Source organism: Colius striatus, chromosome 5 (genome assembly GCF_028858725.1).
Source record: "Colius striatus isolate bColStr4 chromosome 5, bColStr4.1.hap1, whole genome shotgun sequence".
Taxonomy (NCBI): Eukaryota; Metazoa; Chordata; class Aves; order Coliiformes; family Coliidae; genus Colius; species Colius striatus.
Genome location: NC_084763.1, coordinates 9,397,773 through 9,422,585, shown reverse-complemented (window position 1 = coordinate 9,422,585; position 24,813 = coordinate 9,397,773). Strand labels below are relative to the sequence as shown.

Sequence of the window (24,813 nt, the reverse complement as noted above, 5' to 3'; positions counted from 1 at the left end):
GAACTTTGTATTCAAGGTGAAGCCTGGAATTTAACTTGGTGTCTTTGCCATTAGGCGTCACCCACAGATAAGCAGGAAAATAACTCATGATGGTCCTGTCATAGGGAGGGTTTGCTCAAGCTCGTGGCTGTCTTCGTATCTAGCCGAGTAAGTGACTGTGCCCAAACCAACATACTGAAAGGTAAGTTTGTTATGAAGGAGAACAAACCTTGGCTCCATCTGCTCATATCATCTCATCCCACTTCACCCAAAATTAGATCATCCCGACCTTACCACATCCATATGGGCTCCTGTGGCTCCCAGGCCAGGCTGGTATGTCATGGAGTCTCTATGTCTAGTACAGAAAACTTTAATTCATAGCATTTTAATTCAGAAAGCTTGAATTTAATGTTTAGCCATGTCCTGTAAGAGTCTGGATCCTTCAAAGCCTTGAAGTACAGAACTGCAAAAAACAGGGCTGATGACAGATCTGAGTCTTGGCTCGTGTGTTGTCAGTAGGAAAATCCCCATCCATTTTACCGGAGCCAGCATTTCATCCACTGTGTTTTTCAAGCTCTGTATAATGTTTCAGAATTGAGATCTTGCACTCAGGAAGATTAAAGAACTGTGGCAGTTATGCAGAGCATCTCATATCCAAAGCTTTCTGCATGTGAAGTAGCAGGCTAAGACAAACTGCCCATGACCAGCTTCCTGACTGACTCCTGTATCACTATCAAACTGTTGTGCTCACCTCCTCCCTCTGGGCTATGGAATCTTGCATGGGACCACAGCAGCACCGCAGATGCTTTAAGACAGCTCTTCTTGGTGGGCAGGAGGACCTCACTGTCAGGGTGACAGTTGAGCTTATGCTTACCAATGCCCATGTGGTCTTGAGAACATGCAGAGCAAAAGCAGAGGTGCCTAAGGAAATGTGAAAGCAGGAACTGAGTATCCAGTATGAAAAGGTCAGCCCCAAAGGCTTCAGGGCAACCAAGCCAGGACTGCAGTTTTGCATTGGGTGTTTGAATCCTGCCGAAATCAATCATTACATGCCTATGTCTTTGTGTGGGGCTGGGCCAGGACCATGCAGGAAAACATAAAACCAGGAGCAAAGTGTGTCACTTCCTCCAGGTCCTGTTTTTAGCAGTTATCTTTGATGAAGAACATACAGAGAGAGCTCTTGAGGTGAAATGCACCGTGAACATGTGACAGGCTGGAAGATGACTTGCTCTGTGAGCTTGACTTTGCTGAAATGAGATTTTAGGTCTTGGTTTGTAAAGTGAGCAAGATGTTTTCTAAGTAGCTGTCTCCTATCTGCTCTTTTCCTTGCTCTCTTTCTTTCGTATTCCATCTGGAGCCATCAACTTTTTAAATGCTCTGCAGCCACCTAGAGGAAAAATATGCTTGACTGAAGTTAATTTTATGTGGATTAAGCCAGTGAGTGGGCTCTGCAGAGTTTAAGAATGTGAGTTTCTAAACTAGCCAGCCCGTTTATTATTATATCTCAAGACCTCCTTGGAAATACATACAATGTATCATCATCAAAAGCTGAAGATAACTTTGGGTTATGTTTACATGTTGAAAAGACTTCCTGCTTCATGTTCTCATTGTGCTTGTTATTGGATATGACATATTTTTATGACGAATAGCATAACAGGGATGTGATCTGTTTTGTCAGTAGACAGGAGGTGATGGTCTGTTTTGAATTTCTATTTTAGAAGATGTAAACCTTGTATTATTTTCTATGTCTATCTCATAACTATGGCAATATGCTATTGGTATATCTACATGGTTTATGTTTCTATAGGGCCATGACTTCAAAACCTCTCAATAATTTTTGAGGTTCTATCTAGCATGTTTATAAGCTCCTGAAAAACCTCTGTCTTTTCTCAGATGAGGGCTGTCACACAGAATACTCTAATGGGCTCCCTGTCTACTAGAGTGAAATTGATGCAGTCGTATTAGATTAATTTAGTCTATGCCATGTTCATTTGCACTGTATGAAGCATAGTAACAGAAAGTGCTGCTTGAAGGGTATCAAGTTAGATATCAAAACATGCCTGTCTTTTTGAAATGGAATTGAAATGACTGTTTGTTCCTCTCTCTAGATAAGATATGACAGTCAGTTTCCACTTGTGCTTGAAGAACTGGAGACTGGATGAACTCCTCTTTAAAAATCAAGTCTAGACATGGAGAAAAAGAGAAAATTTTATGTCAATTATATAACGCAAAAGCTTGAAAAGATGAATTTTCCATGGTAGCTATGCCAGAGGACACTGAAAATTCCATTGCAGAGTGTCTCTGTCATGAGGCAAATTCATATTAGTGGTGAAAGTGCTGAGCCACATGTGTGCATGCAGTGAAAGGAAGTGTAGCAGGCTAGTATAGCTATTGGGAAGGTTCACTGAGGCAACCTCGATTTCTTTTGCTCTCATAAGAAAGACTTCTGATGTGGTTGGTATTGCTTGAACGTTGCTGTGTTATGTCAGAAGGGGATCTGTAATAAGGAATCTTATAGGGTTAAGTAATTCAAAATGGGAAATTATGAAATTTAGCTTCTGAGAGAAAATGATGGAGTTTTGGAGACAGAAAGCAGGTCAGTTTTGCCAAAACTCTCTGCCATAGGGAATCAGTGATGAGCAAATAGGTTGTAGACCACAGGCCACTAGGCCTATGAATTACAAGATTTTTGGTAAAAAATCCCTTAGGAGGTGACTTTATTTCTGAACGTTAAACCCAGAAATCACCTAGAGGTTTTTCTTCACTGGAAAGCTCTGCAGAAACACATGATAAGCCATACCAGGTATCATTAGACATAGAATCAGAATGGTAGGATTGGAAGGGACCTTTAGACATCATCCAGTCCAATCCCCCTACCAAAGCAGGTCCACCTAGATCAGGTCACACAGGAACATGTCCAGGTGGGTCTTGAAGACCTCCAAGGAAGGAGATTCCACACCCTCCCTGGGCAGCCTGTGCCAGGGCTCCCTCACCTCTACAGGGAAAGAGTTTTTTCTTATGTTTAAATGGAACTTTTTGTGTTCCATCTTCATCCCATTACCCCTTGTACTGTCACTGGATGTAACAGGAAAAAAAAGTGATGCCCCAACCTCCTGACATCCACAATTTAGATATTTGTAAATATTAATGATACCCCTCCACAGTCCTCTTATCTAGACATACCATTACTATAATCTTTACTAATGATGTGATGGATATTTGTAAGTGACATGTCTTCAGAAAGCAGGATCTAGCTTTTGAACCTTCAGTGTCAGGTTCCAGATGATACTCTTAAATTTGCCTCTGTAGTTTTTTGTTGGTCCAAACCTTTTATTGCAGATGACCTCTTCATAATGAGTTTGGAAACTGTCTGTTGTAGAGCAGAGTTGTTACGGTCCTTTTATTTTCCAGACAGATATCCAAAATCTAGATCATACAGGCCACCAAATCCTTTTTGCAGTAATCTCACCAAATAGAGTAGAACAAGTTGAATTGTTGGAAGTTGAGATGAAGCTGGAACACAAAAAGTTCCATTTAAACATAAGAAAAAACTATTTCCCTGTTGAGGTGAGGGAGCCCTGGCACAGGCTGCCCAGTGAGGGTGTGGAATCTCCTTCCTTGGAGGCCTTCAAGACCCATCTGGGCATGTTCCTGTGTGACCTGATCTAGGTGGACCTGCTTTAGCAGGGGGGTTGAACTAGGTGATCTCTAAAGGTCCCTTCCAACCCCTACTGTTCTATGATTCTATGATTCTAAGTTGTATGTGTACTGACCAAGTAAACAAGTAAAAGAGAACATTTTTTTTTGATGGGTGCATTCCAGTGTAATATTGTTCAAAATGGGTTAAGAAAGGCTGTATGTCCTTCTCATTCTAATAATTCTGTATACAGAGTTGTATGTAGTGAGCACAGAGAAGTGTTTTTCAATTGCTTCACTTCAAGGTACATGCTATGTATCAACTTAAGCCACTGGAGTTCTCATGCATACAGATCTTTATTTCAAATGCCAGACTTTTCAGGGTTAAACTGTGCAGGGCTCAGCACAACTGGTCTGAGAGTGAAAACTCTCTCCTACTTTCTGAAAGTGAGTGAGAGTGCAAGGGGTCATCTGTTCAGGGCTGTGGGTGGTATTTCCATATTTTGTTGGAGTTTCTTGAGCAAGAACTCCACTCTCTTTAAAGGTGGCAAGTCAGCTGCTCAGATGTATTGTAACCTTCAGCTCTAGGAAATATTCTGAGTCATACCAGATGCTTCTTGGAGCCCAGCATGGGACTTCATTGTCTTCTTCAGTCATGGTTCAGCTATTTCCCCATGGAGGGATTTTAGCCAACCTTTCCATTCTCAAGACCAGAAAGAATATTTAAAGCCACAGATGCCTATAAGGGTCCAAGCAGAAGATGCAAAAAGCCTACTTGACACATTAGTAGGAGCCTTACCGTGAGGAAAGAGGTAGGGAAGATTGCTGTACTGTTTTGTTCTTTATTTGGTTCTGCCTCCTTCCCTCCTTTTAGTGCATTCACCACTGCTACTACATATTCAGAGAGATTATAAATTGGGTAGTGTTATCCTGAGAACTTTAATTTTATCCAGTTTTAGAAAATGTTCCAGAACATTTCATTGTTCATTTTACCATATTCTTGTGGGTAAAGTTGGTTAAGGCAATAAAACACGATTCTGGCACAGTATGCTCTTTATATAAAGGTTAAAAATAGACACTTTTTGGCTTTATCCAAAGGCTTTTGGATGATACATTTACCAGCATGTAGTATAGGATTTTGGTGATATTGTGCAGCATAGTGTGTTTTCTCAGAGGTCTACATGGACCTTCATTTATTTAGTGTCTGGAAAATGCCGTCTTTGCTTATCCTTTGTGAGGAAAGTATGGGCTCTAATTTATTTTTTAAAGGAGCTGGATGCACAAAGAAATCAAAATTGAATTGCTGCCTGTCTCTGCAGTGTTGGAAATTACCAACAATAATTATCACTTGCATTTAAAGCATCCTTCTCTCAAGTTGACTGAACTCCTCTAAATAACTGCTTTGGAAAGGTGCCATGGCAAGGCAGGAATGGATATCTTGTGTGATTCTGTTTAATTATCTCTGAGTGCCAAGTCTATATCTGGAGCAGGAAAAAATGACAGAGTTAAATTAGAACACTTCAATGTGTATGTAATATGACTGCAGAACATGACACTTGAAGTCTTAGATCACGTGCAGCTCTTGCCCTTTGGAGGAGTTATGTATGTTGTAATTTCTTTCTGCATGGCTCCATGTGGCAATACCATCCATGGTTAACTCGAAGTTGCATAAAAATCAGGGATTGGGATGAAATTTGAATGTGTGCTTCAAATACCTAATACTGCAAACTCCCTCCTCTGCAATCTGCCAAACCAACTGTGATATTCTCAAGGATTATGGCCAATACTGTCTTTATAGGAATGAGATTTCCCCATGGAAAGCATTATGCCTGCAGTTAGATTTGCTATGCACTGCTCACCAAAGATGAGCTGTGACTTTCCCTTTCAGCTCCCACTTTTTTAGGGGTTTTTTGGAGCCAGTTCAGCAGTGTGGGAGTTCTTATACCATGGAGGAATCTCCAGGTCAAAGCACATCTATGCTGCCTGCAACTTCTTCTGGGCACTTCCCTGCTTGCCACAAAAACAGGTCAGGGCACTGATGATTTAACTTTGTTATGAATGCCTTTATCAGATCCCTAATTTAAGGCAATTTTGCCATTGTTATGATGTGTGAGAAAAGCACAGAGGGAGGGCAGATACAGTTACCCAGTCTCAGAAGAAATTATCCTTGAAAATGACTGCTTTTGCTTCATGAAACGGTCTGTTCCCCAGGCAAGTGCTTTGAACGAATACTCAATAGATGTAAAGGCTTCTGTGTTTTCAGCAGCCTCCAAAATTACCTTCCTCATGAGTTATTTGCTGCTTTTGCATTAATATTAGTAAATTCTGGAGAAAGAGAGAATGATCTCAAGCCTCAAAGCCATAAAAAGTCTCCAGCTCTATATACCATGCTTCAATACATCACTAAGATTAAACATGTACATACAGACAAGAGAGCTTGCAATGGCAACAGCGTGAACCTGTCCATTGTACAACAGTACGTGGCTCATCTTCTCAGCTTCTTACCTTGTGAAATGACTTCTCTAGCTGGGGCCATAAATAATGACAATGCATTGGAACTCGGTAGGAAAAGCAGCCCAAATAAACTTTCTTGGAACATAACTACCAGCAGAAGCTATTGGCTTTTATTTTTCCTGTGAAATAAAAAAGGTCTAATTTTGGATCAGGAAAAAAATCCTAAATGTTACTGCTAAATTGCAAGCACTCTGGTGTGATTATGGGAATCCAAACTGTCCTTTAGAGTATGGTTATTTTCATAACCACTGTTAAATTAGGCCAACCTTGTACTAAAACTTGATTTGACATTCCCAAGATGAAGTTATCCCACGAAGTCTGTCTCACAGGGTTGTGAGGCTGGAAATGAATCCTCCTCTCTCAGCAGATGACTGCTTAGGCTTTGGAGTTTTCAGGTGTGCATCCCAGGTATGGAGAACAAACTGCTTAACCTCCTGATGCCTCTTCACATCCTTAAAATGGATGTAGTAATGCACTATCCCTGTAGGTCTCTTGTGACCTACTGGTGGACAAAGGAAGATGTTAGTGTTTGCCATCTGCATAGAGCCACTCTGGGGAGGTGTCAAAATGTTTGAATAACACACTGCTTGAGATTCCTGTTGTGGAACATGAAAAAAAGGGAAAAAAAAAATAGTCCCTCCTAAAATGACTGGTTCTGGGTTTGGATTTGTGTGTACTGCAAAGGAAAAGATACTGCTTGTGTTCAGCATCTGCGATTTCAGTCCCGCGTGGCACAAGCTGAGGCTGTAGGCTTTGTGGCTGTGATCTTTTCTTCTTTTTAAGTGTGTGTAGTGCAGGGCCCCGGTCTTTGCCCTTTGTAGGACTTGGAGGCTTTCCATAGTTTAATGTGAAAAAGAGCTGTTGCTGAAGGAGAGTACTCACCCACTTTGCTTTGAAGATGTGGCAGCAGAGTGTGTGTGTGTTTGTCTCCTTCCAGGGTGTGTCCCACAGCTGCCGGATGCCTTCACTTTCCTGGATTTCCCCTTGCAACAGTTGGTGATTGCACACACCCAATTAGCACCATCTCTGACACACACTCCGCATAGACAGCAGCACAAGGAATCACAGTGAGATACTTGTTACCAGTTGAGGACTGAGAGGTTGGCTGTGCTCCAGTGCTTATTCAGAGTAGGGGCTCCAGATGAAGTGCACCAGCACAGACAAGTATGTTTTTTAGAAATGTAAATATGTCCTTCAAAGAAATATAATTGTCTTTTGGACAACATCATTGCATCTCTAGAGGATTTCACTGAAGGCAGAGCTAAGGCTTCCTGAAGTATCTTCTATGTATTTCCATAGCTGATCAAATGGCTCTATTTTATAAGTCACTTGCATTACTGTCTTCCTGTGGGATTATTTCTGTACGACTGTGATGTTTTGATGTTTAAGATACTGATATGTTTTTACTTCATTTAAGCAAACGTTTTGGTCACAATACTTTGGAAGAGCCAATGCCTCTGTTAGCATGCAGTGCAGTAACATATCAGTACAGCTTCATTGCCAGCATAATTCCAAAGTTTTACTGAAAACATAGTTTTCTGTCATTTGAACAGTCCAGTCAGAGTACAGAGAAGCTTCTGAAGACATGCAGTTAGTGTGACCAAATCTATTTATCTGATTCAAAGGGGGAATGAAGAAGAGATAAAATCTGTTCAGGTTTCTGAAAAGTATCCAAAAAAAGGAAAAAAAAAGAGCTATGGGCATACCAAAGGCTTTTGCAAGGGGAAAGGATGAGGACAGCACACAAGAATCAGTTTTTAAATTTACCTAGTGAAGCACCCTGTAATAGCCCTCGAATAACACAACTGTAGCAACAGTAACTGTGAGAAATGCAATTAAATGCAAGGAGTAAACACACTGAAAAATATACAGACCCAAAGCCAAAGCTTGCCCATGGACCATTTGGAGCTTCCCCCTCCCTAGCCAGACCCGAAGGACAGACATCCTTTGCTTCTCCATCCTTTCCCAGAACTGCCCTTTGACTCTTGGGGTGACTATGATACAAACCATGTACCTGCTCTCTGCTGATTTCAGAAGTGATATGAAAAGACCCCTCTCCCTTGACTGGCAATGCATCTAACGATAATTAATATTAATGCACTGAACTTCCCAGGAGGAATTTCACTAGGAAAACAAAAAAAAAGTGTTTTATTTTGATTGACTAGGCTTGGCAACTGTGGATATGGTTTTCTTTGCTCTCATTTTTTCATTTAACCTTAATTAATTAATTAATTAAACCTTACCAATGATCAGCCATTGTAACTCATTAGTAAAATGGCTGCAATGTGATGATTGCTCCTCAGGCAAGCCTAGGGCTTGAGCCCAGCAGCTGGCACCAGGACTAAACCCTTCAGGAAAATAAAAATTACACAAGCAATTAGATGTGTAATGAGTCAGATGTGTAATGAGTTTCTGTTGCACGTGGCATGCTACCTTTCTTAGTGGACACATCTGCTGAATGCTGTAGCAAATAGTACTGATCTCAGCCAAGGTGGAGAGATTTCCCTCTGGAGACTCGCTGGATATCCAAGGCCATTTCATTGCCAAGACCTAATGGCATAGTGTCACTTACCTGGGTGCAAGGACTAAATTCTTTGCATCTTCAAAAGAGTGTGGCTGCCCTCCTGCAGACTGGAGACAGTGTCCTCCATAATGCCTCAGACTATGCCCAGGCTTTGTCAGGGTGAGTGCTGGCCTTGCCACAAACATGTTAGTGATTAAAAAGCCTGGACAATTGATCACAGAATCACAGAATATTAAGGATAGGAAGAGACCTTCTCAAGAGGGGCAGAACTGCTTGAGAGAGTCCAGCGAGGGGCCACCAAGATGATCAGGGGACTGGAGCATCTTTCATACGAGGAAAGGCTGCGGGAACTGGGACTGTTTAATCTGGAGAAGAGGAGACTGAGGGGAGATCTTATTAACATTTACAAATGCCTAAAGAGTGGGTGTCAGGAGGTTGGGACATCCCTTTTTTCTATTGTATGTAGCAACAGGACAAGGGGTAATGGGATGAAGCTGGAACACAAAAAGTTCCATTTAAACATAAGAAAAACCTATTTCACTGTGAGGGAGCCCTGGCACAGGCTGCCCAGAGGGGTTGTGGAGTCTCCTTCCTTGGAGGTCTTCAAGACCCCCCTGGACATGTTCTTATGTGACCTGATCTAGGTGACCCTGCTTCTGCAGGGAGGTTGGATTAGATGATCTCTAAAGGTCCCTTCCAACCCCTACCATTCTATGATTCTATGAAAAGATCTTCCTGCCAGAGAAGGACCACCTAGACCTTCCTAGATCACAAAGGAATGTGTCTAGGTGGGTTTTGAATGTCTTCAGAGAAGGAGCCTCCACAACCCATCTGGGCAGCCTGTGCCAGGGCTCCCTCACCTGAACACTGAAGACGTTTTTCCTTGTATTTTTTTTGGAACCTCTTATGTTCCAGCTTGTACCCATTACCCCTTGTCCTATCATTGGACATAACTGAGAAGATCCTGTCTCCGTGCTCTTGACACCCACCCTTTATGTTTCTTGTAAACATTAATGAGGTCACCACTCAATCTCCTCATCTTTGTGGCCCTACACTGAACTCTCTCCAGTAGCTCCCTGTCCTTTTTGAACTGAAGGGTGATTGATGGTGAGCCTGGAAATTTCCTGACTTAGTGAGAGCATCTAAGATAGCTTTAGGTGTGTTGACTCAGTGCAGGAGGTGATTTTCCCCTCTGAGTAATGGTAAAATAACATATTTATGCTCTAAAAAGCAATGCAGGTACCTCAAGTTTAGGATTTTGTAATTTGTAAGGCAGGAAGTGAGTGAACATGTAGACAGCCTGGCACGCCTGGCAAACACCCCTAACTAAATCTGAATGGAGAGCAGTAAAATGTGATTGATAAAGGAGGCTAGTACAGAAAGAAAAAGATGATGAAATGGTATCTTGGCAGCAGACAGTATCTGTGGGAATTATTACAGACTGTCATTGTGATTTGCTCTCAATTTGTTATAGCAGCAAAAAGCATCTACTTCACCGTAAAAGAAGACCTGCCTCTCCTAAACGGTGTGAGCTACATGGAACAGTGCTCAGTTCGAGGATGCTAGCAAGAGATCACAAGCACATTGTGGCCAAAGGAAACAGTTTAAAATCATTTAGTGTGTCACATTAAAAAGTGACCTTTTGTGTTTATGCAAGGTCTTTTATCAGTTAACAAATTTAAACAGTGCAAAGGATGTTTTGCTAATCTGTTCCTTGCAGCCTATCAGCTGTGATACCCATACAGCAACATCTGTTGCTGGGAAAGATGTAAAGGGACCTACCACAGAATTAAAGTGAAATAAAATTACGTTGTCCATAGAAAGTAACATTATTTCAAATGAAAACCACTGGTCCATAAGTACAAACATGTTATATATTTGATCTGAAACAATTATGTTTATCCACAGTGTGTATGCATTGGTAAATGCAGGGCAGGTAACCTTCTTGTATTATTTGTCACAGTGAATTTCTATGTAATTTCTTGTTGGGAATCCACTGAGAGTACAATGAATAAAAGCTCATGGAAATGTCATACAGAACTGTCAGGTTTAACCATTTGAATGGTCATTCAAATAGCCAATGACTTTCATAGGATGGTAGGTGTTGGAAGGGACCTTTAGAGATCATCCAGTCCAAACCCCCTGCAGAAGCAGGATCACCTAGGTCAGGTTGCATAGGAACATGTCCAGGCGGGTCTTGAAGACCTCCAAGGAAGGAGACTCCACACCCTCCCTGGGCAGCCTGTGCCAGGGCTCCCTCACCCTCACAGTGAAATAGTTTTTTCTTATGTTTAAGTGGAACTTTTTGTGTTCCAGCTTCATCCCATTACCCCTTGTCCTGTTTCTAGATACAATAGAAAAAAGGGATGTCCCAGCCTTCCAACACCAACCAATTAGATATTTGTAAATGTTAATAAGATCTCCCCTCAGTCTCCTCTTCTCCAGACTAGACAGATCCCAGACTTTGGTGAGGGTAAATACTCCTCCTCAAGGGGCACTGCTGCATATGCAGAAACTGATTACTAATCTCTCCTTGTTTCAAATAAAGGGTTCCCAATGACTCTAAAACATTGTATGGGCATGAGGGTTCCTGATTGCTTTGACTGATGTGCAAGCCCCTCTTCCAATATATTTCCAAGATATTTGGGGAAAGTTTCTAGAAAATCAAGTCTATAACCACCCTTTTCCTATAGACAGTTGAATTCCTGGTGTACCGCAAGAGCAAATTAACATGAAGAACTCAGTTTTTTACTTCAGTTCTTGGTCTTTCTGGAGGATTTGTGCTTCTCACAGAAGCAGAGAAGTTCTTGAATATGCATGGAACAGGGGCCAAGCCCATTGACACCCAAGGTGTGTGCACAAAGCACTCTCAGAGGAAAGCAGAGGAGCTGAGGGCATGGCTTTCTGAGGGCTGAGCAACGTCTTCCCCACACCTTGTCCCTTTCTTCTAATGATTCCCCTCAGAGCAACGGATACTTGTCATTTCTGAATTTGTGTTGCTGTGTCTGCAGAAGTGTCTAAGCTTTTTGCATATGCAGAAACTGCCAACTGCAAATCCATCAGCTCTTGCCAGTCACATTTTCGGTCTGTGCCAAATGAGCACATGTTCCGAATGACCTGACTTGAAATATAGTGGTGACAAACACAGTAGCAGTTTCACTTAGGGCTATGTTAGCAGCTTTGCTCCCTGCCATGTTTCGTGATAGCTCTGTCTTGTGCAATGGAAGATGGTAGTATTTGCAAGTGCCTAGGGGATTTCCTAGCATGAGAACTGCTCAGTTATACTGTATCATCCCTGCTCCTTTGGAGTCTACTAAAGTCTGGCATTTAGTAGTGAAGCTGATGAGAAAACAGGCATAAAGCTGTTTTGAGGCCTTCAAAGCAGGGAGAGGCTGGAGTTAACCTGGAGAGATGGCATTGTTTCTCATCCATTGCATGGAAAGGCATGTGCTCTTTATCTACTGAAGTAATTCACATTGCTAGTGGTAAATTTATTAAAGTCTGTTTTGTGTGTTGACACAAAATTGTTGCAAAAATGGAATTCTGTGGTCTTGATCCTCTTTGACTGATGTTTCTTGGGTCTTTTTCTCAGCTCTCTCTGTGTGGTTTCCTTCTGGATGCTCTTGAGAACTCTCAGCATCAGAGCAGCACAGCAAAAGAAGAGCTAAGCAGAGACACGTTTAACTTTCCTATTGCTTAGCACAAGCTGCTGTGACACGGAACTCCACATGATTGAGAAGTGAACAACTCCAATCCTCAGTCAGATAGCTGCCAAAGCTTTCCTTACTTATTTGTTTTGGGTCTTTGTTCTGCAGGTCCTGTGTGACAGACATGTGTGAGTGTCCAGTCCACAAAAACTGCTACTGCGAGTCATTCCTGGCATACGCCCGAGCCTGTCAGAGGGAAGGACGCAAAGTCCAGTGGGTGCCGGAGCAGAACTGTGCGGGTAAGTGTTTTGGGACTGCTTCTTAGTAAGCCAGTGAATAGGCTGATAGGCTACTATCATCTTCCGGGGGGGAGGAGGATCAAAAATGAACTGACTGGATAGCACTGAGATCGTACCAGCAGGGAAGTTGTATTCTGAGTTCTGGGGTTATCTTTCCTCACCAGGGAAGATTTTCAGCCATTGAATATTAATGTTTATTTCACTGCAAAACTTTTCACTTCTAATGCTGCCTGGTCTTAATTTCATGTCCTTCCAGGAAGCAGTACATGCCTTTTTGTTTCAGTATATCTAAACAGTTGATTACAATTAACGTTTAAACTCCTTTGAACTCCTGTTAACAACCACTTACATTTCCAGAGACAGCATACATCTACGATTGCAATAGATTCAATAAGGAAACAATAGATAATGTATTTAATGGGAATACTAAAATGCAAACCTGTGTTAATTTTGGTCCTTGGATCAGATTCCCCATGTGATTAGGACTGTGTTAATTGCAAGTAACAGTGAATAATTGTTTCCATGAGAAGTGATGGCCTGTGGTTGTGGGCACTTGAAGTAAAATGCAATATTGCAGGTTGATATTTCCCCTGATGATGGTCTCACTTGTTTAGGACGTTCTATAGTGGCATTGGCTTGCCTGGAAATGTATTCAGATTTATGTAAAGCAATTGACAGTAATTGGAAGGGGAAAAAAAAAGAAAGATACTTAGTGCTGGTCAAAGTGCTATTACTCTGTGGTCCATTTTGGTGATTGTGTGTGGCTCAGAATCTATCTACTTCAATTTCCTTTTCTGTTGACGGCATGATAGCAGGGATGCATGAGTGATAGAGGAAATTATATTTGATTGACTGTTCCCAAAAGGCTCATTTTTTTTTTCTTGCAAAGGAACAGAACTATCCAAACAGGGTGTCACTGAAAGCTCTATTCAAGGATGTGGTCTCAGACAGCACTAATACTGTATGTAATTTTAATGTATTGATCTGGTAGCAGATCCATGCAGAAGCTGAAACAAACATCCTGAATTTCTTTTTCTTTTAACAAAACACTTCAGGTTTCAGACCTGACTGTGACCAAAGAATAAAAACTTTGGTACCTACCTTAAGAAGTTTCTACAAGTGTTAGCATATGACAACTTAAGTAATTGAGGCTTCTTTTCACATCATTTTTCCTGGCATTTTATCAAAGACAAGAAAAGTTTCTATGGCAAAAGCAGTCCTTGAGAGAACGTTGTGACAGAATTGAAACACACATCTTTCTTTAAAGCTAATAAAAGAGGTATTTAAATCCCCACGAGTTTTTTAATCTCAGTGCACACTTCTAGAGGGACAGGGGAAATCTTGATAAGCAGAAATTACAGAGAAGCTGTATGTGGTCAAATACCCTCAAAAAATTTAAGCATTCAATGTCAAACAGGTAGCACCATCTTCTACAGTAAATCATATGGTAAGCATTACAGGTCATTCTGTAAGTTACCAGTTGCCAGCATCAAGATTTGAATCTTTAACTTACCTTTTTCTCCCTGAAACTTGTAGTTACAATTATTGTGTCTTAATTACGGATAAAAGTTCCAGAGTATGAAACAGTATATCTGTAATAAAACTTTAGCATTTTGTGACTTTCATTTCCTGCTTGACATTTCATAGCTGGTGGGATACTTGGAAGAGCTGTGTTCTGATGAAAATGGAGTATGCTTATTAGTAAAGTCAGGTTTTAATTATTCTTCTGTGTGTCGTAAAACCAGATCTTGAGTGGCTGCCAGTTCCTCTACCCTGACTGCTGTACACTTAGCTCATTTTTATAATCTTTAGAAAGTTTGTGTTGTCTGGAGAGCCAGCCAAACAGGATGCACAGAAGGCAGAGTTACATGTCCTGTTCCCTACATGCTCTTCCTCCTCCTCTAGGGCAGCTAGTTGCTCCACAAAACACTGCTCCTCAAGGTTTGCTGTCCTTTGAGGTTGATTTGGTAAGGGTCGGTTGTCATTTAAGCAGAGGAGTGAAGAGAAGAAGCTAATGAGTAAGCAAAATTATTAGAGTAGGAAAGGCTTGGTGAGATCCACACAGAAACTGGGAGGATTTGGAAAGGAATATATGTTTCCATGGGAAGCAGTGAGGATTGAGACCTGTTAGGATGGGCACAGAAAGAAATATGATGTGTGAAGGAGAAGACAAAAACACAGGAGAGCAAGCATGAGGGAAAGAAGAAATAAGAGAAAGTAATACATGTGAGAAAGAGAAAAGAAAGAATAGAAATTGAAGGAAGTTTGAAAAGGAAAGGAGATAGAAAAAAAAGAGATTTCTTTTTAGCCCAAGCAAGGCTAAGCAAGCAGTTTATAAACTGCAATTAAGTAAATGGAAGTGGTGAAAGGCCTTGAGCCGTAGGAATTTAACATTGCATCTCTGAAGGCACTGAGAGAAAGAAGACTCAAGGGTGACAGATGGCAATAAATCCCTTCCATGGGCATGACTACGCAGGCAAGAAAAAAAAAAGCAGATATGGGCTATAATAAAGTGCAAAGTGCTCATGGTAGCACTGATGTGCTGAGATGCTCCAATAGCCTCATAAAAACAAAACAATTTTCCATTTTTCCTATGTGATTGGTTGAGTTGTTCTCTCCTGGGTCTTCTCTGCTGTGGAATTTTCTGGCCAAACTCACTCTTTTTCCCTGTTCCGTGTTGCATTCCTTTAATTGCTTCACTCCATGTGAATATGTGGCAGAAGGCTATTCTGACTGTTCAGTGGAAAGTCATTAAAACATAAAAATTGAAAAGATTAACACAACTGTATCATTAGAAGGTCGATTCCCAGAGCTATTGCTGCCTTCTCTGTTAGAAGGAGATGCTGTGAATTGCAAGTACCACGAGTGACGTTCGGTTTGAAAGTCCTACAAAACACCTTGAAAGCCCAACCAACAGAAGCAGCAGGATGATTTGTTGATGCACAAATATTAGCTCAGAAACATCTGCAGAATCAGATATCATCCACCAAGGGAATCCTTCAGCAGTTCTCTGTAGATATTTTAGCTTTTGTGTTGGGGAACAAGAATTCCTCCCAAATAATTAATGGCCATGTCTACAAAGACAGGCGCAGACAGATACAAGCCTCCTCTGTGAAACTGCCAAACTGGCTGGAATAAACTGGCTCTGGTCTGAAAACTGTACAGCCTTATTAGACAGAGTTTATTAGCTCAGGCACACTGCTGTATTTATGTGACTATATGGCTTATGGCTTCTGGACTGGAGCTGGCTATCATCCTGCCAGCTCAGAAAGCGGTCTGAGGAAGCTCACATCTGTCATGCCAAACACATGTTCTAGAAGAAGAGTGGAAAAATCCTGTTGTGACTGGTAACGTTGCAAAATGCACCATTATTAATAACTTTTGTACTTTGGGGTTGTGTTTTTCTTATTTTTTTCCCTTTTTTTTTTTTTCTGGTACACTAAGGAAGTTATTACTAACAGAGCTCCATTCTTTGGGAGGAATTTGCCTTAAAAGATGGGTGCAAAGGCATCACTTCTGTTTCCCATGTTTACATGGTACTGATTCATTTCAGCAGTCCCTGGGAAGCCTACTGCAGAATGTCTTTATTTTTTAAACTGCCTATGAAGTGAAATGTTTTTGATCAATCACACCACATGTTAACAACTGAAACACTCAACAATATAAGCCATCCAGGGAACTTAAACAGCAGCCATTGTGCTTTTCTGACTTTTCCCCTGACAGAAAGTTAATAATACCATTATAGACTGCCTGCAGCAGAAAATAAAGTAATATCTTCTACCTGGCATCATCTGAAGGAGGTGTTTTGACACACTACATCCATGTGTGGTAGTGCAGAGCTGGGGAGTACTTACAGATGCCATGGCTTCCAAAGGCAGGCTGTATTATATTCTCATTTTCTCTGAGGCAGAGATGAAGCAGTGGAAAGGAGACCTTGGCCAAGTTTCCTCAAACCAGCTGAGACACCAAACAGAGCTCAGGTGGAATGAACAGGCAGGCTACTCCTGCAGTGAAGCGATGTGAGATGGAACCTGTGCAGCCTGAAGCTCACAGACTTTTCTGTATAGAAACCACGTGCCCTGAAGCCTAATGTTTCAGTTTGTGGTTGGTCAATTAGAGATCATTTGAAGGGAAACTCCTTTGCACAGAGCAAATACAAAAGCTTCTAGTAAAAGATGCCTTATGATAATTTGCATTCTGTATGAACAATCAGTATTCATCTTTGAACATCTTGGTCTACTTTTCTAGACAGTTAGTACATTGTTTGCAAAATTCCTGGAGACTCTGCATATTTTTGTTTCCCCTCTTATAGTGATTCAGTCTCTATTCTTAATGCACTATGTAAGTGCAGAGTTTATGCTGAATCTAACGTTTTACTATATGCTCAATACTGCTTACCTGTTTCCTCCACCTTCTAAATTTCCCATTTCATTTAAATTCCATTTTAGCTATTCCTTTTGTTTGTTCCTTCTTCAGTGTGCTTGAAAGTTGTCAGACAGATCAAGATAGCGTGTGTGATAAAGCTGGGGAAAAAGTTCTCAACAGATCTATGCCCACAAGCAGAATAAGCCTATCTTGAACATTGCTAAAAGATATTTTTTCCTATTCTATTCTAAAACGATGTTCAATAAAAAAATGTCTCTCATTGTTTCTTGGTATCTTGCACTGATGTTTTCTCATGCTTAAAAATACAAAACTCCCTCCCCTCAAGTATTTATCTAATATTCAACTATTGATTCTTTGTAGCTCCAAGGTCATTTTCTGCTGTACAGTTTTTCCAGTTTTTTTGTTAGCTTATTTCATATCTGCATCCTCAGAAATTTGTACATGTTCCATGATTCCTTCTTCAGGAAGGTGGGAGGGACCTCGTTAAAAGGTGTATGTCAAGGGGATGGGGCAGCCTTTTTTTCTGTAGTATCCAGTAATAGGATTAGGGGTAATGGACAAAAGCTGGAACACAAAAAGTTCCACATAAACTTTAGGAAAAACTTCTTTGTTGTTCAGGGAGGGAGCCCTGGCACAGGCTGCCCAGGGAATGTGTGGAGTCTCCTTCTCTGGAGGTTTTCAAACCTGCCTGGACACGTTCCTGTGTGACCTTATCTAGGTGGGCCTGCTTGAGCAGGGAGGTTGGACTGGATGATCTCTAGAGGTCCCTTCCAACCCCCACCATTCTGTCACTCAGTGATTCAGAGGTGTTTTTCACATATGCATAAACGCCATAAAATGCATTAGAGGTAAAACTTGCAAGAAGCTGATACTCTCTTGTAGATCACTTTGTTTATTGGTGAAGAGGAACACCTTAAATTTATGACGCCTTACAGCCCTAAGGTTTCCATCCTCTGTGATACACTCTTATATATATCTGATCTATTTATTTCTGCCTATTTTCTCTTTATGAATAACAACAGTACTACAATGGCACTCTAAGACCAATCCTTACAACAAAACAACATTTTTCTGCCCATAAAAGCAAGAAAAATCTGGACCTAAAATGGAAGAAACCTTCTTAATGCAACCACCTCCCTGTAAACAGCAAGAGGCAATTCTGGATGCTTGAGAGTTCCTTAGCATCTATAAACTATTTTATCAGTACTTGTTTTTGCCATCAGACCAGCCGTTAGAAAGAATAACAGACTTTTATTTGCTATCGAACCGTGTATTATTGTCTGCACTAAAAAGGCAGGATATAAAATGTTAAGAGTTTAAATATTGATCTGGAGGGGATATAGTGCTTTTCACTGAGCCCTCAGTGGTCTCTTGTGTTGGAAATGCATCGAACTGTCACCCATAGAAATCAATGAATAGATACAGGAATCGTTAAGAACAAGAATCCTCATTCTCAGCCACCCCTTGGTAAAAGAGCATAAAACATGGAAATAATTGATTCATTTTTTTGAAAAAGAAAGATTTTGTTTTAGAAATGGTGCTACTGAATTAACAGCATTGTTTTGATTTGCTGCAACGTGCAATACTGAAAGTATCATCTTGGGAACAGAAAGTCTGGTGTGGTGAATGACTCTCTCTTCCTTCTGTAGGAATGGGACCGATAACAAATGTCCTTGTAAATGTTACAGGAACCTTTGATAAAAGGCATTGTAAGATAAACAATGGTAAGCCTTAAATATAAAGCATAGATCTGCTTATAGATAGAAACCTTGTCAAAGCTATAGAATCATAGAATGGTAGGGTTGGAAGGGACCTTTAGAGATCACCTGGTCCAACCCCTCTGCAGAAGCAACTCCACCTAGATCAGGTCACACAGGAATACATCCAGGGGGGCCTTGAAGACCTCCAAGGAAGGAGCCTCTACACCCTCCCTGGGCAGCCTGTGCCAGGGCTCCCTCACCTCAACAGTGAAATAGTTTTTTCTTATGTTTAAATGGAACTTTTTCTGTTCCAGCTGTGTGTACCATCACCTGTTTTAAAATTCTCAGGAAGTTCAAGGCTTCTAGGAACTTGATACCTTTTAAATGAGGAACTTCGCTACCATTATGCTTGTGATATAAAGTAGTGTTACATTTAAGATAGTGGGATCTCTGTACAAGTAATTATTTTCCTCTAAATGATCATCATACTAAACTGTGCTTTTGATATTTGCAATAGAAACCAAGCAAAGAGATATGTAACTTTCCTTGTGGGACTGTGTGTAATGCATGTCTTTTGTTCTTTTTAACTACTTTTCAGCAACCCAGTGTAAGCACGGTGCAGTTTACGATACCTGTGGTCCAGGATGTGTCAAAACATGCGACAACTGGAACGAGATTGGCCCATGCCACAAGCCCTGCATTGCAGGGTGCCACTGTCCAGCAAATCTGGTTCTTCACAAAGGAAGATGCATCAAGCCAGTCCTGTGCCCACAGCGATGACACTAGTTCTCCTCCTGCGGACATTAACACAGGTGGTCACTGACCCCTTTGATGCTCACAGCCAGTGAAGGACTCCAGCTGTTTGTGTGCAGATTCTGCAAAGTACACATCTACTCACAGAGTGTAAATATGCTCCTGTGTGTGTATTTATGTGTGTTTATGTGCACACATGTGGCACCTAGAAAGAGATATAAATGTATGCTGTGTGTACGTAGATACACATATCTGTACACAAGTGCCCTAAACGTAAGTACAACCCATATATTTATATATATATGTCCACACACCCAAATATACATCATTTCTATATATCATAGAAGGATGAATTACTATATGTATATTTTTTGCTATAAAGTTTATGTATTATTATTTCTAGGACCCTGATCTGTAAGTCATTGTATAAATAAACCAGGTGTTTTTAATATAATGTAGTGGCACGAACAGATTGGATGACTTTGCTGTTGCATGAGTTTGTCGTTTCCAAGGAAACTTTTCTAGGGCCACAGCACTGCCAGACTGGATTAGTTTCAACACAGAACCTGGATTTACAGTTGTACAGGAAACACATTTCTCTGGAGATGGAGGATTTATCTAGGAATATTTCATGCGTACCTTATTGCTGCATAGTGATTGGTGACAGTGCTTAATCAGGCAGAGAAAGCTGGGGATCGGCTTTTATGCTTTACTGAAATAACTGTGCAAAATGATTTCCAAAGCTGGTTGGCCAACTGCCAGCATAGAGATATTTCTTTCTGGAACGGCACCAAAAAGTCAGGGGCCAGATTTGCAGAAGTGTTCAGCACCCAGCAGCTCGCTTTGAAAATTCGACCACTTCCCATTTCATATCCTAATGCCCCGTCTCTGTTGTTGTCTTTGGCAGTAGCTGTGAATACACAATAAGAGCTTGAAGAAAATATCTCTGTACGTCTCAGCCCCTTTAAACATGTTTGAAACTGCTGGGTTTGTTTCATATTTCTCCCAAATATTATGAAGAAAGCAAATCCCACTCTGAATTGGAGTGTTTGATTTCAGTGTGCCTTAAAACATGAAATATGCCAGGTTTAGTAGCTCATTTAATTTATCAGCGTGGTTTAGAGGAAAGATAAATTCACCCCACCAAAAAACAGTAGAGAATGTCAAATGCTAATTGGAGAACTGCAATTTATTTCCTTACTGGTCTTTTGCTTGAGGTTTACGAACATATGGGCTCTGTGAAGTTTGCACGACTTTTGAAGTCTCCCAGGAGAGAAGCAATAATATGGGATTTCATTAGAAACTGTTAAAAAAGCCATACAACCTTCTCAAGCCTGAAGGGCAGGGGGAGGCTGTTTTTCTTCCACTGGAAAACCCCTTGTAGAGCCTCATGGAGATGTCTCTGGAGATGACAGAAATCTTTGGGCATCTGATTTAGGTTTATAATGACTATCCTCCCACACAGCCACTTCCATTAACGCCTTGCATCGAAATTGCACGTTGTAATGCTATGAACAATTCTCCTTTAATTTTTCACTCTCCAGGAAGTTTGGCAGTGTCCAAGTTTACAGTGAGTAAGTGAGTGCAACGCACTTGGGTTCTACAGCCTGGAGGAAGAAGCTGAGTAAGCTTGGTCAGCTTAGGCATCACACTATCCAAAATGCTTGCCCCACCACAGTGTTAAAAAGAAACTGGGCAAACAATGTCAAGAGAATTCAATGGTCAGCTATCCAAATCTTAAATAAACTCAGTTTGATCTTTGTATGTCCCTTCTGTGTTAATTTTCTGGGAATAATAAAATAATTCAGTTTTACTGGGAAGAGAGGATTTCAAAGCCACATACACAAGTGCATTGGGGAGCAGAATTGTGAACGTGTAGATCACATCAAAGTGGGAAACTAGAAGAGCTTTTTGGGGCTCATGTGATAATTGAATGGTGAAGCTGAAATTTAGAGCAATTGCAATTGGTCCAAGAAGTTAAAATATAAAATGACAGTCATTAACATAATTTAAAGCATCAGTTAGACCAAAGAACATTTCAGCCTGGGAGCTTTTGGTGCTGAGATACGGGGTCTAAGCCATTAAAAAGGTTATTTGCCTAGCTCTACTTTAGGATAGATTTTCATTACTTACTGCTCAGTGTTTCCAAAATAAAAATACAGGCAAAGTGGATTGCACGCATCAACTGTCTGTAGAACTGTCCTTTCCTTTTCTTCTCCTGCCTGATGAAATTGAGTGAAAGGTGAGGAGAGAGCCCTCCAGCTCTCTCAGCCCACTGATCCCTTTCAAGCAATGCTTAATTGATGCCAGGTGAAGAGGTGACTCGGTCTATCTGTAGGATGAACTCTATTTTTAAATCTTAAAACGGTTCAGTTTGAAACCTGACCTACAGGTCATCTCAAAATGAGGACTCATTCCTCAGTTTAGCTTTTTCACTCCACTTAATTAAGGGTAGGCCCCTGCTTTTTGCTTTAGGGATGTAGACTGAGGAAGGGAGGAAAGCGTTTTTACCTCTAAGCTTTCTGGTTGTGCCCTTATGATGCTGTAGAGCTTTATCCTCCAAACTCGAGTTTTCAAGGCAACAGTAAGAGCTGTCAGCTTCTCCCTTCACATGTACAGTGCAAGGTACAGGATTTCTGCTTTTCTAGAGATTGCCTCCGAGTTTCAACTGGGCACAGGTTTTACAGCTGTAGCTGTAGTTACCCTGTGCCCAGCTGAGCTATTCAGACCAGATCAGTCCCAGCTAGAGCTGTCTGTCTTTACCGTCCTTTTTGCTTTTCTTCTTCTCACCTACTCAGAAGTTGAAACTGTAGCCCAGTAACATCAATAACGGCATTACCACTGGCCTCACAGAATTTGGGTTGCAGCCCATCTTCCTCCTTAGTGCAGGATTCTTTCTTAATGCTGATGTCTTGGCTCATGAGGTATTACCACTAGGATGCTAGAGCCCGAAAATTTCTGCATATCATTGGAGGTTTATTTTTGACAAAATTCACTGATAATCCATTTTTAGTGTGCTAAATGTGTTTAGTATGCAATAATGAGCTTTTAATAATAGCATAAAGTGGATGACCCATATGGTATATTCACCGTGCAAAGCTGATGGCTGTGGAAGATTGGTCTTGATTACACTTCTCGTCAATCTGTGCATATAACTTTGTGCCAATTTGTAAAGTGAAATGTATTTGAAGGCATAGAGGTTCCAACCAAAGAATGATCCAGAAGGAAAGTCTGAGAAACAGCTCTGTAATCCAGCGGATGGGATCAAGGAAAGACTTGGATCAATAGCTTCACCTGCTGTGTGTTCCCTGGCAAGTCATTTAATATTCAGTATTTCATTGGGGAAGTGAGGCTCTGGGTTTATGTATCTTTTTAAAGTTTATGGGTAGAAAATGTTCTAAAGTGCCATACATCACCAGGGAAATATCAGCTGGTATTTCACCAAGCTCGAGTCTGCTTTGCATCTGGTTGTCCTGTATCTCCCACATCATCACCTCTTCAAAATTAGCTTTCAGTTGGCATACATGGAAGTCAAATGCATTTGCTTCCTCCTCATTGACTTTCAATTCTGTCTATTTTTGTCATATGTGTTGAGTTTTATAAACCACAGAGACAGACCATAGCCAAGCAGAGCGATTTGAATTCTAGTCCAAGACTCTGTAGGTACTCCCACATCTTCCAAGAACACCTTTCTTCTATAGAGTAAGGTATGCACTTGGAGCAAAAAACCATTCTTAATGTTCTACCCAAACGTGACCCCATCCTCGTATCACATAAATAGTTTGCAGTAGGTAACCTAGAAGTACATTCTTCTCATCAGAGGCTTTTCTGCTTATTTTTGAACACAGGGTTCAAACACATTTTGTCACTGTTTGGCTTCCCACTGGCAGAACCTGACATTTGCAATAGCCAGCCTGATCTTGATTGACTGAACAGGAGTAGTTTCTCTTCTTGCTTTCATCAAAAGTGGACAAGGTTATATCAGAGCTAACAGATATCAGAATAGCAGTCCACGTATTTCCAGCTGGACAGGCTGGAAAAAGAAGCAGTCAGCAGCATTTAGCACTGAAAGGGTGAGACGTTTCAGGTATTTCAGGAACAGTCCTGATTAAGGGGATGTTATGCCAAGGTCTCAGTATTTGAGAAACAGGATCTTTATGTTGCATAACTCTGACCAAATGCTTGTTCTGCTGTCCCTGATTTTACCATTTCAGAAAGCCCTGTGGTGAGAGAGATGTTTCTGCTTTCTTACAGAAACATTTCTAGGGTATAACGGCAAATGTTTCAGGACAAAGGCCTAACTGTTACAGAATTCCTTCTCTCTCTCTGTAAAGGTTGTTGTGCAGATATTTCTAGTGCAACAGTCACCGTGACACCGGAGGACCAAAGTCCACAACAACAAAAAAAGGTTCCCCCTTGAACTCGAGGTAGCTCTTGATCCCTCAGATGGCTGTGGCACCGTGTTTAAATTAAGATAGTACAATAATGTGAGGGAATAAGGAGGCAGAGTGGCAGAGTAAGGGTAAGAGGCAAATGAGAAAGGAGAAAGTAGTAATAGGATTTTTTCTTGCTTTCTTTGTGGATGCTTTCCTTGTAAAGACCAAGTACATCCATACTCTCTGGGCAAAAAAACCTGAGCCATCAACCACCCAAAAACCCCAAACTAACCACAGCAAAATTGTATGTTGAGATCTAAATAGAATGGGTGTGTATTGGTAAGTATAGAAATCCATAATTTAAATAAAGTTACGAGTTACTATTCCTAGTTTTCTCCCAACCCTTAAATCACAGTAGAAAAAGTCACCAAAGTTAAGGAAATGGATCTTACTTCCTGAGTTGAGATGAGGCAAACATCTGCAGAATCCTCTTCTTGTGCTTCCACTAGCACAACAAATCTGTCCTGGTTTCCTCCAGGATATATGTTTTAGTGAACACATATCATTTCCCAGGCTACAACTGTTAAAACAAAGGCTACAAATGCACTTTTATAACTAGTTTTGTTCCTGGCTTTAAGCTAAAATTGCAAGTGCTACCTGCTACTAAGAAGGCACAAGCTTTCTTGTTTTGGCAGCACCACTTATACCAGGCGGCAGCACTGCTCAGCATCAAGCAGAATCTTAGAAACTCAAGGCAACGTTAAATATGACACGTAGCATTTGCTATTTGTATGACTTTACTCTTTCCATGGGGAGTTATGAGTTCATGCCAGCCCTGCATACAGAAGGAAGTTGGCTCTAATGGAGCCTGTGTGTGTGGTGGGAGTGGGGTGGCATAAGTATAATTACCATTATCTTTGATAGTGCTTTGCATTTCCCTGAGTGATATTTATACCTGTGCATCGATATAATCTGGTTTTGCACATGGAAGTGGAAATG

General features: G+C 41.0%; 1 protein-coding gene across 4 annotated transcripts in view; it reads left to right on the top strand.

Annotated features, from left to right (window-relative positions):
• The window catches only part of BMPER (BMP binding endothelial regulator), a 153,354-nt gene extending 132,152 nt beyond the window's left edge, over positions 1-21,202 (top strand). For all 4 annotated transcript variants that reach the window (XM_061997112.1, XM_061997113.1, XM_061997110.1 and 1 more), the window contains 2 exons: positions 12,469-12,599; positions 19,284-21,202. In XM_061997112.1, the coding sequence (XP_061853096.1) occupies positions 12,469-12,599; positions 19,284-19,465 (313 nt within the window). In that variant the 3' untranslated portion in view covers positions 19,466-21,202. The remainder of the gene's footprint in view (positions 1-12,468; positions 12,600-19,283) is intronic.
• The last annotated feature ends 3,611 nt before the right edge of the window (positions 21,203-24,813 follow it).